A 17048-nucleotide genomic window follows, 5' to 3' on the forward strand; every position below is an offset into this window, starting at 1 on the left:
CGCTTCGATGCGGCGATTGTTTCCTTCCTTGCTGGTCTTTCCACCATGTCTTTTGTTTTTGTCTACTGAGATAATGCATGTGTGACTGCAGACCTCACATAAGAACAAGCCAGCTGAATCAGACCAGAGTCCATCTAGTCCAGCTCTCTGCTACTCGCAATGGCCCATTGCGGTTCTCACCACCCTACATAATTTGGTATCATCTGCAAACTTGGCCACCACGCTACCCACCCCTACTTCCAGGTCATTTATGAATAGGTTAAAGAGCGCTGGTCCCAAAACGGATCCTTGGGGGACACCACTCCTTACCTCTCTCCATTGTGAGAATTTCCCATTTACACCCACTCTTTGCTTCCTGTTTCTCAACCAGTTTTTAATCCATAGGAGGACTTCCCCTCTTATTCCTTGATTGCTGAGTTTTCTCAATAGTCTCTGGTGAGGAACTCTGGCAAAAGCCTTTTGGAAATCCAAGTAGACAATGTCCACTGGTTCCCCCTTATCCACATGCCTGTTTACACCCTCAAAGAACTCTAGTAAGTTTGCAAGACAGGATTTGCCTCTGCAAAAGCCATGCTGACTATTTCTCAGCAGGTCTTGCTTTTCTACCTGTTTTATAATTTTATCTTTAATGATAGATTCCACTAATTTGCCAGGAACAGATGTCAAACTGACTGGCCTGTAATTTCCCGGGTCCCCCCTAGATCCTTTCTTAAAGATTGGTGTGACATTGGCCATCTTCCAGTCTTCAGGGATGGAGCCTGATTTCAGGGATAAGTTGCATATTAAAGTGAGAGTGAGACCTATGAGTGAAATGGCGGTCGTACCCGCTGCCACGGGGAGAAAACGTGCTTGGGGGACTTGTGCCATGGAGGCCACTCAGAGAGTCAGCCTTCAACATCTCCTGCCCATTGTGTTCGCCCAGGAGCACCTGCATCCCAGGATTTTGATAAAAAGGTCACTAGCTTAGCAATTTTTGAAAAACTCGGGTTGAGAGGACTATAACAGGCTGAAAACATTTTGGAGAAGAAAAAGAAGAAGAAGAGTTTGGATTTAGATCCCCCCACCTTCTCTCCTGTAGGAGACTCAAAGGGGCTTATCCATCCATCCATCCATCCATCCATCCATCCATCCATCCATCCATCCATCCATCCATCCATCCATCCATCCATCCATCCATCCATCCATCCATCCATCCATCATCCATCCATCCATCCATCCATCCATCCATCCATCCATCCATCCATCCATCCATCCATCCATCCATCCATCCATCCATCCATCCATCCATCCATCCATCCATCCATCCATCCATTTATCCATCCATCCATCCATCCATCCATCCATCCATCCATCCATCCATCCATCCATCCATCCATCCATCCATCCATCCATCCATCCATCCATCCATCCATCCATCCATCCATCCATTCATTCATTCATTCATTCATTCATTCATTTATTAAACTTATATACCGCCCTCCCCGGGAGGGCTCAGGGCGGTTTACAACAAATAGGCAAAACAAACAGGCAAATAAATAAACAGCATCATACATTTAGAACTAATCTACATTAAAATACAGCGCGCAATCATAAAATACCATTTTAAGACAACAGATGGCGTCCAACAGCTAAACTCCTCTAAAAGGGGGGGCAACAGGGCCCCAGCTGTTGAGAAAGAGGGGGAGGGGGCATCAGCGCCTTACAAACTCCTTTCCCTTCCTCTCCCCACAATAAACACCCTGTGAGGTAGGTGGGGCTTGAGAGAGCTCCAAAGAACCGTGACTAGTCCAAGGTCACCCAGCTAGCGTGTGTGGGAGTGCACAGGCTAATCTGAATCCCCCAAATAAGCCTCCACAACTCAGGCGGCAGCGCGGGGAATCAAACCCGGTTCCTCCAGATTAGAATGCACCTGCTCTTAACCACTACACCACTGCAAAGTTCTTCCCCAAAATGCCATTGAAGCCATTCCGAAGACGTTGTATTTGTGCTGTGCGGAGTCCCCCAGAGAGAGAAGTAACAAAACCTTAAGGATAGCATTCTGGGTAACTGAGGAAAAGCTGCGGAAGTGGTCAAGGGATGGCCAGGAAGCCCTTTATCTAGCCACATGCTGACTCTCTACTGCCCTCTCCTGAGACTCCAATGTCTGTGCTAGCAAAAAACCCAACCTGCCCCTTTCCACCACCATCCTTCCACCCCACCTCCCTGGAATGCAAGCTGGGCCGCGGAGGGCCTGGCAGAGGGTGGAAGCGGGTAGGGGGTTTCGGCCAGTGGTGGGATCCAAAAATTTTAGTAACAGGTTCCCATGGTGGTGGGATTCAAACTGTGGCGTAGCGCCAATGGGGCTGGGCAGGGTACAACGGGGCCGTGGCTGGGGCATTCCAGGGGCGGAGCATTCCTGGGCGGGGCTGTGGCAAGGATGCAGCCGCTGAGCAGGTCCTTGAGCCGGAAACGAATGCACGCAGGCGCAGGCTGCCACGCACGCCGGGGCACCTCCTGCTAGACTGCTTCGAGCTCTGCGCGCTACTGCTGAGAGGAGGGGCGTAACTAAGGCAAAATCACGTGGCAAAATCACCAATTAGTCACCCCCTCTCGGCACACACAAATAATTAGTAACCTACTCTCGGGAACCTGTGAGGACCTGCTGGATCCCACCTCTGGTTTCGGCCAGGCACTCCCCTGAACTGAAACTGGGTCACGGAGGGTCTGGCAGAATCGCCTTCCCCTTTCCCGCCAAAGTCACCCTCTCCACCCCCTACCCACCCTGTGGACACCCCTCTGTAACCTGTCTTGAGCACCAGTGAGACATTTGGCCTCTAAATGAGCTAAATTAATAATGGCACTCGAAGTGGCTGTCAAGAGAATATGCACCTTGGAGGAACTTTCCAGCTTTAATTGGTCAGTCGCCTCTGCCGTCTGCACAGCGCACTCCCCGTCCCCCTAGCCATCGCTTATTTCAAGGAGGTCCCCAAGCTAGTCACAATTGGGAGGGAGGTCACCTGCTCATTCCTGTTGGGAGGGGGCAACTCACACATCTCCTGGAAGGTCGGTGAAGGCAGCCCAATGATTGGTTGGAGAAGGTCAGGAGGGCCTGGCCCACGTTTACCATAAGAGTAGTCAGTGCAACAGTTACTAGAAGAAGAAGAAGGAGGAGGAGGAGGAGGAGGAGGAGGAGGAGGAGAAGAAGAAGAAGAAGAGTTTGGATTTATATCCCCCCTTTCTCTCCTGCAGGAGACTCAAAGGGGCTTACAATCTCCTTGCCCTTCCCCCCTCACAACAAACACTCTGTAAGGTGGGTGGGGTTGAGAGAGCTCAGAAGAGCTGTGACTAGCCCAAGGTCACCCAGCTGGCGTGTGTGGGAGTGCACAGGCTAATCTGAATCCCCCAGAGAAGCCTCCACAGCTCAGGCGGCAGAGCTGGGAATCAAACCCGGTTCCTCCAGATTAAATGCACGAGCTCTTAACCTCCTACGCCTAGGAGCAACCTCCTCTTTTCCCCCACTTTATGATCAGAAAGAAACTCATTCTGAGCTCCAAAACCTTAAAACCCAGAGGCGTCCAACCTATAGGGACATGAGGTCACCTTTGTCCCCAGGTGCATGCCTTTTGGTCACAAGGGGGTGGAGTACTGGGCGCCGCCCCATGTGACCAAAGGCCGTGCAGCTGAGCCACATGCCACTACACCCCGCCCCCGGCCTCCAGGCACCATTTCCCCCCAATACGCCTCTGCTGAAACCTGAAGAAACAACTACACTGTGTAGCTAAAAACACGCTTATAAATGATGGATGGGCACAGATTCTGTCGATGCCACGTTCCAAGTGAAGTTGTGGGGGAATGGATGCGGGCCCGTCCAGGTGCAGGAATCGACTATGGCTTTTGGCGGATCAGTGGGATGATTCCACCCGATGGTCCCAAAGGGGAATCAGGAAGGCACCAGTCCTCCCAAATGCTCAATACACACAGATCTCTTTGCAGTAATCTCTAATCCCCCATTATTTCTCTTGTCCCCGCCCCAAACGCAAGTCCGCAAACTGATCGCGGTTGTCTACAACTGTAGAGATGGCAGATACAGCAGGCAGAAAGATCAGGTGGTTTCCCCTTGGGGCTTCAACGGTCAAAAGCCAGTTGATAAAGGGTGGAGATGAGAGCAGAGCGGGTCACGTTAACACCAGTTTTAGAAGAACGCCCAAGATAAGGAGCCAGAGATGGACCACTCCCCGAGTCTGAGCGTCTTGCTTCTGGCCTTGTTGGCTGCCCAGGGGGGCTCTGGTGGTGAGTAGCAGATTCCTGGGCTGTGGGGATGAATCTGGTTATTGGGGGGGAATCTAAACTGTGTCCCAGTTTGACCCCGTGTTGTTCTGCACACAGCGCATTATTTAATTGGTGGAATGATTTATCACAAAGTAGTGCTAACCCACTCAAGGGGAATACAGCCCAAGAAGGAGGAGAAGATTTATCACAGAGTAGACAGATTTCCTAACAGATTTTTTTTAAAAACAAACAAACATGAAGTCATTGAAACAAGGCAAAAGTGTTTCCACGGGCAGAGGCCATTGGTCCGGTGTGATTTTGTTGTATTTTGTTGTATTTCGTAAGCTACCTTGAATATGACTATAGAAAGAACGGTGCATAAATACTTTTAATAAATACCTGTGGGTACCAGAATGGGAGCAAAACTCCTGTCCTGCCTGTGGACGTTTTAGGAGGCATCTCCAACTGCGGAAGAAAGTGGAACCAGATGAATTTTTAACCTGCTTAGATGGTACAGAAGCAGTGGTGGGATCCCAAAATTTTAATAACAGGTTCCGATGGTGGTGGGATTCAAACCGTGGCGCCGCCGCACACACGTACCTACAGTCCCTATTGGGCAAGGAGGCTGCTTTAGTAACCCCTTCTCGGCACTCCGAAAAAAAATAGTAACCACTTCTTGAGAAGTGGTGAGAACTGGTTGGATCCCACCTCTGTACAGAAGGGGGTTAAAGAAGCCGTTTTGCACAGGGAAAAACCCCACATATATCTTTTCAGAGACAGATTTTTATGGCACTTAATGCAAATTTTTAATGGAATTCCTGAGCACATATGGCAGTGAAGTGGATAACAGTGTGATGACTTTATAAAATGCATTCCTGCCCGCTGTTTTCAGAAGACAAATTCAAGAAATGAAAATGGAGCCTTATTTCTTGGAAACCTCCAGTTGCTGGATCCAAATTGTTTGCCTGGCAGTTTTCCAAGGCTTTTGTCTGGGTAGGGTTGAATGGTGGTGTAGTGGTTAGAGTTAGAGTGGAAGAACCAGGTTCAAAATCTCACTCGGCTGTGAAGTTTATTGATTGATTGATTGATTGATTGATTGATTGATTGATTGATTGATTGATTGATTGATTGATTGATTGATTTATCACATTTATAAACCGCCCATCCCCGAAGGGCTCTGGGCGTTGTACACAAGGCCAGACACAATATCATATACGATTGGCCAAACAACAATACACAGAATAAGTAAGTTAAAACAAGTTAAAACAATTTACAGAAGTCATAAAATAAGCAGCATCAATACAATATCTATACCAGTAAGATTATAAAAATATGAAAGTATGGCGCCCGAACCCAAGGCCAGGCGGGGGCGGGAAGTAATGTAGGTTAGATGTTATATTGGGCATGCCAATGATGGGATGGCACGCAACACAGGGGCATCCCGAAGCGGGAGTCCGCGGTCGGCCTCACCAAAGGCCTGGTGGAACAAAACTGTTTTACAAGCCCTTCACTGGGTGTTGTAGTGCCCATCTTGGCCTCGACTCCCTTACAGGGTTGTTCAAAGGATAAAACTAAGAGGAGGAGAGAACCACGTAGATTACTCTGAACTTCTTCGAGGAAGGGTAAGACCAAAAGGTATTTGACAGATAAGAACAACTTTGGTTTGATCCAGCACCTGAAGTTCCTCACTCCGACCCCAACCCGACCCATGTTTTCAAGCGGTTCAAGCCCACCCGTCCACTTTTGTGTATTTCAGGCGCTCTACGCAGCCAGATTGTCGGAGGGCACGAAGCCCCGCCACACTCTCGACCTTACGCGGCAGCTCTGAAAGTAAATGGCCGCTTTGGCTGTGGGGGCTTCTTGGTGGCCCCTCAGTGGGTGATGAGTGCAGCCCATTGCAAAGGGTAAGTCATTTTGTGGGGTCCAGAAAGTCCGTCAGGTAGTAGTCAGTGCAGGGGGGCAGGAAGGGGCATAGGAGGGGCTCTGAGGTGAAGGGTCTGCATTTTATTTATTTATTTATTGTTATTTATTATTTAAATGTATAGACTGCCCAATCCCCAAGGGGCTCTGGGCGGTGCACAACACTCTCTGTATACAATATATAACAAGGGTCACAATAGTGACCATCTATACTAAAATCCCTTAAAAACCATTAAAACCATTTAAACAGCGGTCAAAAGCAGTAACAATAATAATGGCGTCCCGTAACCCAATTCCTTTAAAACCACCCCAAAAAGGAGGGAGTGGCCGGACTCCTCCCTAAAAATAACAATAAATATGCAAAAATAAATTATAAAAAAATAGGGAGCGAAAGAGCCAAGGAAGCACCTCAGCGACTGGACACTCCAAAGGCCCGGCGGAACAACTCAGTCTTACAGGGCCTGCGGAATTCACCAAGACCCCGCAGGGCCTGGACAGCTGGAGGAAGAGTGTTCCACCAGGCCGGGGCCAGGGCCATAAAGGTCCTAGCCCGTGTGGAGGCCAGCCGCATCGTTGAGGGGCCAGGAACCACCAGCAAATTGGCCTCTGCTGAGCGCAGAGGCCGAGCAGGGGCATATGGGGTAATGCGGTCTCTCAGGTACGAGAGTCCCAGGTTCAATGTACTTAGCAACTGTGCCCCGCCCTTTCCACACAAATCCCCTAAAATGATTGGAAAACATTTTTAACCGCCTCCCCCTTTGCCACGATGTGTGCCCGCACTCAGCTCCTCAAAAGGATTCATGGCCGCCATTATGTGATTTTGTAGGATATGTAAATGTGTGGAGGTGGTTCTAGCTAGACACCCCAATCGTTTACTTAGTGGAGTGGAATTCAAGAGGCAGATTCTCAGTTGCTTTTTATATATAACTTTACTAGCTATTGGGCAAGGGGGGGGATTTACATGGAGAACTCCTTTCTTGCCTGTTAGTTGTCTGCATTACTATGCATTCGGTAAGATCTTGCTACCTATCTGCTGTCTCATGTGCTATCGTACTCCTCAAACAAAGAAACCAAGTTTATAGCTTCTGATCTACGTGCTCACTAACAGGTAAGTAATGGCTATCTGACAGACCAATAGCTAATCAATAGATCAGGTCATAAACAGTGACTTCAGCAACCTGTTTACATACGAACAACCCTTTTGTGACTGAGTTGTGAAGACACTTGGAAAATCCCAACAGATTTTCCCCATTTTGAAAAGTTAGTTGTTGAATTCTCCAAACCTTGCAATTCTCCAAACCTTGTATAATCAGTGTCTGAAAGAGCTACTCCACCACCCAAATAAAGAAGCTCACAGAAGCTCCAGAAAGAGATGAGGGCTCAGAAAATGGTGCTGAAGAGGAGGTTCAGAAAACGGCCGAGTGGCGAGGAAAACGTCTTAAAGTGATCCCACAGTTGTGAAGCCATCTTGGAAACGTTTCAGCCTCAAGAATCGTTATTAGAGGGGATTCACTGAAAACCGCTTTTGAGGCAGGAAAGAAAATGTTTTCACAATCAAAGGAGGGAAAAACAATCTTTTTCCACGGAGGTAACATTTGAATCCTGCCTCAAAGCGGTTTTAAATGTTTGTGCGGAAAGGGCTACTGCTGGTACACAGTGGCAGAGCAACAAGGGGACAGGGGGTACGCCGTGCGGGGGTGCGGAAAATCACCTCCAGGCCCCTCCCCCCTTCCCACCGCCCACCGCAGCACCCCCTTGTGGCGCCCCCCCTCCTTCCCACACTTACCTTAGTTCCTTTCCTTTTCCTATAACTTTTTCAGGCTGAAAAAAAGCCCTGTTCACAGTACAGGCTGAGGAACTACAGTTCCCAGGAGGCCTTGGGGCTCACAAGGTCTCCTGGGCAGAATAGTTCCCATCAGGCCGTTTTTAAGCCTGAACTACGAATAGGCCTTTTTTCAGCCTGAAAAAGTTATAGGAAAAGGAAAGGAACTAAGGAAAGATAATGGAAAGAGAAATACCACGGGAGATCATAGAATGAGAAAGAAATATAGACTGCGCACCAGGCGCAATTTGGCCCAGCTACGCCTCTGCTGGTACATTTGATCCAAATCGTTTTTTGTCTGTGTCTTGTTATTTTCCCCAAGAGATATCCTCGTCATTCTGGGAGCCCATGATTTGAATGCAGTAGAAGAAACCCAGCAAGTGTTCGGCGTTGAAAGCATCCATGTGCACCCAGACTTCGGCAGACGTGGTCGGGCGCCATACAACGACATCCTTCTCCTAAAGGTCAGAGGAAAAGCCATCAGCTGGCCCTGATGTACACTCACACATTCTGCCGTATCACATATTCTGCATTCCTCAGTGGCCAGGAGCACCAGGGGTCCTTTGCAGGGTCAGTGCAGGCCTCTTAGAGAGTAAGAAGAAGAAGAGTTTGAATTTATACCCCCCCCCCTTCTCTCCTGTAAGAAGACTCAAAGGGGCTTACAATCTCCTTTCCCTTCTCCCCCTGACACCTTGTGAAGTGGGTGGGTCTGAAAGAGCTCCGAAGAACTGTGACTAGTCCAAGGTTTCTAGAAACCTTGGCATGGATAAGGGCCATAAAATATTGGCTGCATATACATTTTCTAGTGGGATCCAATATCGTGTTTCCCCGGATATAAGACAGTGTCTTATATTAATTTTTGCTCCCAAAGATGCACTATGTGTTATTTTCAGGGGATGTCTTATATTTCTGTGTTCTGTTCGATGGGCATGCTTCCGAACAAAAACTTGGCTATGTCTTACTTTCGGGGGATGCCTTATATTTCGCACTTCAGCAAAACCTCTACTATGTCTTATTTTTAGGGGATGTCTTATATTCGGGGAAACAGGGTAGCTATATTCCCTCTCTGTTATCAGATCACTTTATTTCAGAATGGTATACTTTGATCTTTAGAAAGGTTGAAGCTATTGGTTTCCCCTTGGAATCACTCCTTATGCTCACAAAGGTGGAAGCCTTCAGACTAGATAAGAATAGGCTCTTGGATCTTGATTTTCAGAATTTGACTCGTGCCGCCAAGACAACCTGTTCTCCGACTACATTATTAATCCCATGCGAGCGTGGAATGATGGCAGCATATCTTCGATCTGCTGATTAATCCCACTTGAAGGAGAGCCAGCAGCTACTGGAAGATGTAATGTGCTGCCATCAGCTCTGCTGGAGGGAAGATTTAAGAATATGGAACGTTCTAACAGAGTTTGTTCATGTGATATGACTACGGTTGAAACCCTTGACCATTCCTTGTTTCTATGCCCTAAATACAATAAGATACGCATGAAATACATGAATTCCATTTTCTTGCAATGTTCTCAGTGGCATGAGTGTTATAAGATCTCCTGAACAGCTCTGATATGCTCTTTTGTGAAACTGTTGCAAATTTTATACTGGAAATTAGTAGTTTTAACTGCATTTCTTAACCTTGTTTTGTTTTAAAATTTTGTCCTGTTTTATATGCCAATAAAGGCTTGTGTTGTGGAACTAGCCCAAGGTCACCCAGCTGGTATGTGCTGGAGTTTCCCAGATAAGCCTCCACAGCTCAAGCAGCAGAGTCAAATGTTAAGAGAAATTAATTTTATTTGTCAAAAGCATGGCAGGGAGAATCAACTTTGTCAGTTTCAACTGGGAAACACAAGATGGAAGTGTAGGCATGTGGCAGGCTGGATAATCTCAGGGGATTCATGAAGCAGTTTACAAACTCCAGAACTGATCCATCATCTTTTCTCTTCTGTTCTCGACTCCCAGAGGCGTGGCTCCAATGGGGCAGTGGTGCGCGACGCACTAGGCGCGCCCCTGTGGAGGCATGGCAAGGGCATGGCAAGGGCATGGCGGGTTAGGGGCGTTACAGAGGGGGACAGGGCAGAGGGGGGCGTGGCAGGGGCGGAGGACGCCCCAGTACACCCGCGCGTCCCCCCCTTGATATGCCTCTGTTGACTCCAGTCACTACTTGGGACTCCACAAAGGAACTGAGAACTTGCCAGTGGAAGAACATGCCTTATGGACCAATACTGAGAAGAGGTTGCTCGCTGTCCCCCTGATTGAGCTGCTTTTCTGAAATTTCTGTCTTCCAACCAACTTCTATTTCTTCTGCTCCTCAGCTTCAGGTGTGGTTTAGTGTTCCAGTATTCCCGCTAGAGAATCACAACAAACATCCCTGTTCTTCGGTCAAGTGTTGCTTCCCTGCATGTCATGTAGGGTTGGCAATTATGGAATGGCAATTTCCTGGAGATTTGGGGATGGAGCCTGGACAGGGACCTGCAAGGGACATAATGCCATAGAGTGTACACACACACACACACACACACACACACACACACACACACACACACACACACACACACACACACCTCAAAACCGCCATTTTCTTCTTTAGGTCAAGTGTTGCTTCCCTGCATGTCATGTAGGGTCTCCAGTTATGGGATGGCAAATTCCTGGACATTTGGGGATGGAGCCTGGACAGGGACCTGCAAGGGACATAATACTATAGAGTCCACACGCACACACACACACACACACACACAAACACACACCCCTCAAAGCCGCCATTTTCTTCTCTGAATTTTAAATATCAGTTATAATTCTGTGAGATCTCTAGGGCTCAGCTGGAGGTTGAACAACTGTCTCAACTATTTTCCCTTCCTCAGCTCACAAAACTCACTCTATCAGTGGCTCATTCAGTCGGTGGGCTACTGAGGTAATTTTCTCCACAAAAATTATCCCTTCTGTTTCCTTGCTGACAGCTGGATCGCGAAGCCAAGCTCAACAAGTATGTCCAACTCATCCCTTTACCCCAGACTGAGAACTATCTCCCCAAAGACACTGAGTGTGTCATCGCTGGCTGGGGACGCATCGATGCCACGTATCGACCCTCATCCAAGCTTTTCATGACCAATGTCACGCTCCCTGACCGTAGGATGTGCCTGAAGTTCTTCCCAGGACTCACCGACGGGATGGTTTGCGCGGGAGTTCGTTCCAAACTCTGCGACGTCAGCAATGTGAGTGGGCACCATTTTGTTTTTTACTCCTAATAAGCTTGCCGAGTCACTGAGAGGTTTCAAGATGTGGCTGGTTAATTGAGTTGACCTTTTGGCCTCACTTCAACCTACCTTGACATTAAAGTGGGGAAGAGGTAAGGTTTAGAGGATTCCGTTGCACAAACTGATAAAATGGAGTTGTGATTTCGCATTTGGAAAATGGGCTATTGTGTGCCCTGCTCCACCAAGGGGACATGCGAGGGGGGACTGCATCCAGGGTATGCCTGCATCCTCTGCTCCTGCCACACCCCTGCCTGCCCTGCTTTGCAACTCCCCCACAATGCCCTGGCAACGCCCCTGTACAGATGCGTACCTGGGACATTGCACCCCGCCTGTCCCACGGGCGCTACACCATTGCTCCTCAACCCCTAAAAGGTCTTATCAAACACTGAAAAAATCCTACCCAAGCCAGACCCTTATGGCTTTACATGACTTTTTAAAGCAAGACCAATAGGGAAGCAAGAATCCTCATTACATTGTCCTGGGCCCCATGGAGGAGGTGCAAGATAAAAATGCACTAAGGAGAGTTGTCCTGCTAATTGGAGTAATAACATAAGAACAAGCCTGCTGGATCAGACCAGAGTCCACCCAGTCCAGCACTCTGCTACTCGCAGTGGCCCACCAGGTGCCTTTGGGAGCTCCCATGCAGGATGTGAAAGCAATGGCCTTCTGCGGCTGCTGCTCCCGAGCACCTGGACTGTTAAGGCATTTGCAATCTCAGATCAAGGAGGATCAAGATTGGTAGCCATAAATCAACTTCTCCTCCATAAATCTGTCCAAGCCCTTTTTAAAGCTATCCAGGTGAGTGGCCATCACCACCTCCTGTGGCAGCATATTCCAAACACCAATCACACGTTGCGTGAAGAAGTGTTTCCTTGTATTAGTCCTAATTCTTCCCCCCAGCATTTTCAATGTATGCCCCCCCTGGTTTTAGTTTTGTGGGAAAGAGAGAAAAACTTCTCTCTGTCAACATTTTCTACCCCATGCATAATTTTATAGACTTCGATCATATCCCCCCTCAGACGTCTCCTCTCCAAACTAAAGAATCCCAAACGCTGCAGCCTCTCCTAATAAGGAAGGTGCTCCAGTCCCTCAATCATCCTCGTTGCCCTTCTCTGCACTTTTTCTAATTGAATCATGCAGAGATGCAACAACCATCTAGTTCAAGGGAAACCATTTCTCTGCAGGAGGTTTGGCCGAATGCATCAATCACTCCCAATTTTGATAATGCACCAGAATTGCCAGCTTGTGCACCTGAGACTGATGAGATTGGGGTCATACTGGAACTTGAAATCATGCAGAGCTGCAACAGAAAGCCTCCTCTCTTTTGGGGTTGCAAGAGCCACAGATTACATATTCCGATGTTTGTGTCACACAGACAGCATAGCTAAATTTTGGAGCTGCAGCCTGTGTACTTTCTTCTCATGTCAAACTAATGTGTTTTTGTTTGCTTCAATTTTTTAATGTCCTTAGGGGGATTCCGGAAGTGCTCTGGTGTGCAACGGAGCGGCCCATGGGGTAGTCTCCTACGGCTACCAGGTGCCCCCGTCAATTTACACCCGTGTGGCTAATTACCTTCCTTGGATCAGAAAGGTCATGGAACAAGGCCCGGAAATGCAAAAACCACCGGCCTTCTGAGCCACCTTGAAGCCATTCACACCTTTTGCTGAGCTGCTGTGTGTCTCCACTGGAGTGAGTTATGTGAGCCTGATTCAGCAAGATTCATTAAATAAACCATCCCTGCATTTCAAATCTGCATCTTCATTATCTTATTATTAGCCTGGTCCTATTAGCCTGCCATTTTCCAGAGGGTTAAGGTACGCCCTTCCCCCAAGGAGCACAGAGCGGTGTTGTGACTGACAGGTGTCTGTCCTGCCCCTGAAGGGAAAATCTGCCACTCAGGTGAGCCCCGAGGTGTGCTACTTTAGCATCGAATCACCTTCGAGAAGGAAGGAGGGTGAGATGATGGAAAGAACTCAGGGGGAGAGAGAGCTGAGTTCAGGTCTGCCTCAGGAAGAGCGGGCCGCAATAGCTCAGGTCTAGCTCAGAGGGAAGGGTTGTTCTGCTGGGTAGAATAGCAGAGCGGTTGAGCTCCATCTCTGGGAGAGAACAGCAGGCTCAGTGGTTAGGTCTGTTTCTGGTGATGGGCCGACCCAGTCCCATTAAGTTTGATGCTGGGGAAAAGGCAGGCTGGGGTACATGGAATCATGTATGTAGGAGAGGATCCAACCAAACGGGGCCTGCCAAGAAAAGTCTGGTTGTGCTTGAAAGCATTGCAGAAAAGTCTAAATTCTCTCTCTGAAATCCAGTTAAGAACATCAGAACATAAAAACAAGCCAGCTGGATCAGACCAGAGTCCATCTAGTCCAGCTCTCTGCTACTTGCAGTGGCCCACCAGGTGCCTTTGGGAGCTCACATGCAGGATGTGAAAGCAATGGCCTTCTGCGGCTGTTGCTCCTGAGCACCTGGTTTGTTAAGGCATTTCCAATCTCAGATCAAAGAGGATCAAGATTGGTAGCCAGAGATCGACTTCTCCTCCATAAATCTGTCCAAGCCCCTTTTAAAGCTATCCAGGTTAGTGGCCATCACGACCTCCTGTGGCAGCATATTCCAAACACCAATCACACGTTGCGTGAAGAAGTGTTTCCTTTTATTAGTCCTAATTCTTCCCCCCAGCATTTTCAATGAATGCCCCCTGGTTCTAGCATTGTGAGAAAGAGAGAACAATTTCTCTCTGTCCACATGTTCTACCCCATGCATAATTTTATAGACTTCAATCATATCTCCCCTCAGACGTCTCCTCTCCAAACTAAAGAGTCCCAAACGCTGCAGCCTCTCCTCATAAGGAAGGTGCTCCAGTCCCTCAATCATCCTCGTTGCCCTTCTCTGCACTTTTTCTATCTTTTCAATATCCTTTTTGAGATGTGGCGACCAGAACTGAACACAGTACTCCAAGTGCGGATGCACCACTGCTTTATATAGGGGCATGACAATCTTTGCAGTTTTATTCTCAATTCCTTTCCTAATTATCCCCAGCATAGAGTTTGCCTTTTTCACAGCCGCCATGCATTGAGTTGACATTCCCATGGAACTATCAACAGTTCCAATCCTTTAGTGGCATCTAGGCTATCGAGTCATACATAATAGGCGAAAATTTAAAATATACAGAGATTTAAAATAAATAAAAGACATTGTAAAATATAACATCACATAGAGTTAAACAGGAAAGAGTTTAGAATTTTTAAAAGGACCGGAGCAAAAATTAGCACCCTTTCTTTGGATGATGGAGCTTAATGGCTTCCTGCAGAAATTCAGCTACACTCTCGCATATTTCTAAGACAGGAACTCTCTGAACTCATAACCAGTTTAAATTTACGTTCCTCAGCCAGGTTTCTCCTTTGTCTACCTGGGGATCTGTGTTGCCGGTTGGTTTCTTTAAAACTGACCTGTAAGTAAATAAATCTCCTGTGTGGTTTAAATCCAGCCTCGGTGAACTCAATAACGTCCTTGAGTACCACCAACGACGGAAAGCCCTAAGGCTAGCTGTAAAATGCCTGGAAACTATGGGAAGGTTTAGAGTTGGAAAAGAATCGAGAATCCCCCAAATAGTAGGAGGCTGTGTGTGTGTCCCTTCATCAGGGAAACAAAGACATCACAAGTGGACATAGGTGACCCTTTCCAATTTTCCCCCTTAATATGTTAAAATGTTGCAATAACAACAAACTCAGTGTAACTTTTTACCTCCCACCTATCTTCCCCATCTTCCCCAACACATCTCATCAACTTGAGAAGGGAAGGCTGCGGGCGCATGCGCGCACACGCACACACGCACACACACAGACCCCGAAGCAGCTAAGTGTTACACCTGGCTCCTGCCTGCCCGGGCATCAGCAGACTGGACTGAAGGTCACACCTGCTCTTGTTATCTGGGGCCGAATGGCCCATCCTGTTCCTATTGCTGTGCTTGGAGCTCGTGATATATGCATACCTCATTCCTCCCCCTTCCTGGAGGCCGGAAGGAGCCCTATCTCTGTCCTTGAGTTGGAAACCACAACAATGCTGTCTTAACACTATCCTTTTCTTATGCAACCTATTGTGGGAACAGGTGGGGGGAGCACCCAAAGGGGAATTGTTTGGAGATATATCTGTGCCGCAAAAGCCTGAGCCTCAGCTGTGGCTTTCTGCATCTAAGGTCCTGACACAGTTCAATAAAGCTCTTGAAACTTTCCTGAGTCTAATTATTGACAGGGGAAACAGACCCTTACACTAAGGCCCACTCCCCATAGGTCAATAAACACAGGTGTAGAACAGTAAACACCCTGTTTGGGGGTGGGAGAATTTATTTATCTATTCATCTATTCATCTATCCATCTATCCATCCATCCATCCATCTCTCTATCTCTCTATTTATCCATCTCTCTATCTCTCCATCCATCCATCCATCCATCCATCCATCCATCCATCCATCCATCCATCCATCCATCCATCCATCCATCCATCCATCCATCCATCCATCCATCCATCCATCCATCCATCCATCCATCCATCCGTCCATCCATCCGTCACCCATCCATCCTCCGTCCATCCATCCGTCACCCATCCATCCTCCGTCCATCCATCCGTCACCCATCCTATCTATCTATCTATCTATCTATCTATCTATCTATCTATCTGTCTATCTGTCTATCTATCTGTCTATCTATCTGTCTATCTATCTATCTATCTATCTATCTATCTGTCTATCTATCTATCTATCTATCTGTTGTTTAATATATCCAGGTTATAAGGCCATTACCCCCAAAGGGCTCTGGAGTGTATTATGAATGAACCACGGTCTTCACGTTCTGAATGGGCCAGAACAACCAATGCACAGGAATAAAGATATATATGGAACGGGTTAAAGACCATTTACAAGATTCATAAAACTAGCGAGCATCGATTCCTGATATATATAACAATGGATTATGGAAATGTGTGAGAACCCAAGGGACGGTGGGGTAGTAGCGATGGATTAAGATGTTATGTTAGGCGTGCCGATGATGGAATGTGCCCTTGCCCTTAACACTGGGGGGGCATCCCAGAGGGGGAATCCACGGCCGGCCTCATCAAAAGCCCGGTGGAACAAAACCGTTTTACAGGCCCTGCGGAATTCCCCAAGAATTTACATAGATCCCATCCCTAAAACGAGTCTACTCCGTATTATTTTCCCTGAACTGGTTTTTTTTTTTGAATTGCGCTAATTGCTAGTCTTTGAAAAAAATCTCAGGTTGCAGGCTGTTTATGGGGGTTCATCTGTGCATAGTTGCTTAGGTACACATGTGTGGGAAGTAATTTTTTTAAAAAACACGCCTCTCCGTGTGAAGGCATGATAGCAACCGTCATTGTATCCGTGGGCTCCCATCGCAGCCTGCATGGCTGCATGTGAACATCACAGCAGGAAAACGGATTACTTTATCCTGACTGCAGCCCACTATATATTTGCTATGTGGAAAGGGAATAAGAGACAACATTTTTTAAAATAAGGGGAGAGCAAGAAGAGGGGATGAGAGCAGTGGTGGGATCCAACATTTTTAGTAACAGGTTCCCATGGTGGTGGGATTCAAACTGTGGCGTAGCGCCAATGGGGCTGGGCGGGGCACGACAGGGGCATGGCCGGGCATTTTGGGGGCGGGGCATTCCTGGGTGGGGCTGTGGCAAGAATGCAGCCGCTGCACCGGTCCTTGGGCGGGAAACCAATGCACGCAGACGCAGGCTGCCACGCACGCCGGTGCACCTCCTGCTAGACTGCTCCAAGTTCTGCACGCTACTGC

At 47.8% G+C, this 17048-nt stretch overlaps 1 protein-coding gene across 1 annotated transcript; it reads left to right on the plus strand.

The window, feature by feature from the left end:
- Window positions 1-4138: 4138 nt before the first annotated feature.
- On the plus strand, window positions 4139-12985 carry LOC125433137 (mast cell protease 2-like). Its single transcript, XM_048497535.1, has 5 exons — window positions 4139-4269; window positions 6005-6152; window positions 8313-8454; window positions 10945-11199; window positions 12712-12985. The coding sequence occupies exons 1-5, from the start codon at window positions 4203-4205 to the stop codon at window positions 12874-12876; spliced, it is 777 nt and encodes a 258-aa protein (XP_048353492.1). The 5' UTR covers window positions 4139-4202; the 3' UTR covers window positions 12877-12985.
- Window positions 12986-17048: the final 4063 nt, after the last annotated feature.

This window comes from Sphaerodactylus townsendi, linkage group LG05 (assembly GCF_021028975.2).
Source record: "Sphaerodactylus townsendi isolate TG3544 linkage group LG05, MPM_Stown_v2.3, whole genome shotgun sequence".
Taxonomy (NCBI): Eukaryota; Metazoa; Chordata; class Lepidosauria; order Squamata; family Sphaerodactylidae; genus Sphaerodactylus; species Sphaerodactylus townsendi.

Excerpts from the sequence above, each read along its gene's own strand:
- LOC125433137 (XM_048497535.1), top strand. The coding sequence starts at position 4,203 with ATGGACCACTCCCCGAGTCTGAGCGTCTTGCTTCTGGCCTTGTTGGCT. Across the intron at positions 6,153-8,312 it reads AGTGCAGCCCATTGCAAAGG|AGATATCCTCGTCATTCTGG; the intron begins GTAAGTCATTTT and ends ATTTTCCCCAAG. Across the intron at positions 11,200-12,711 it reads AACTCTGCGACGTCAGCAAT|GGGGATTCCGGAAGTGCTCT; the intron begins GTGAGTGGGCAC and ends TAATGTCCTTAG.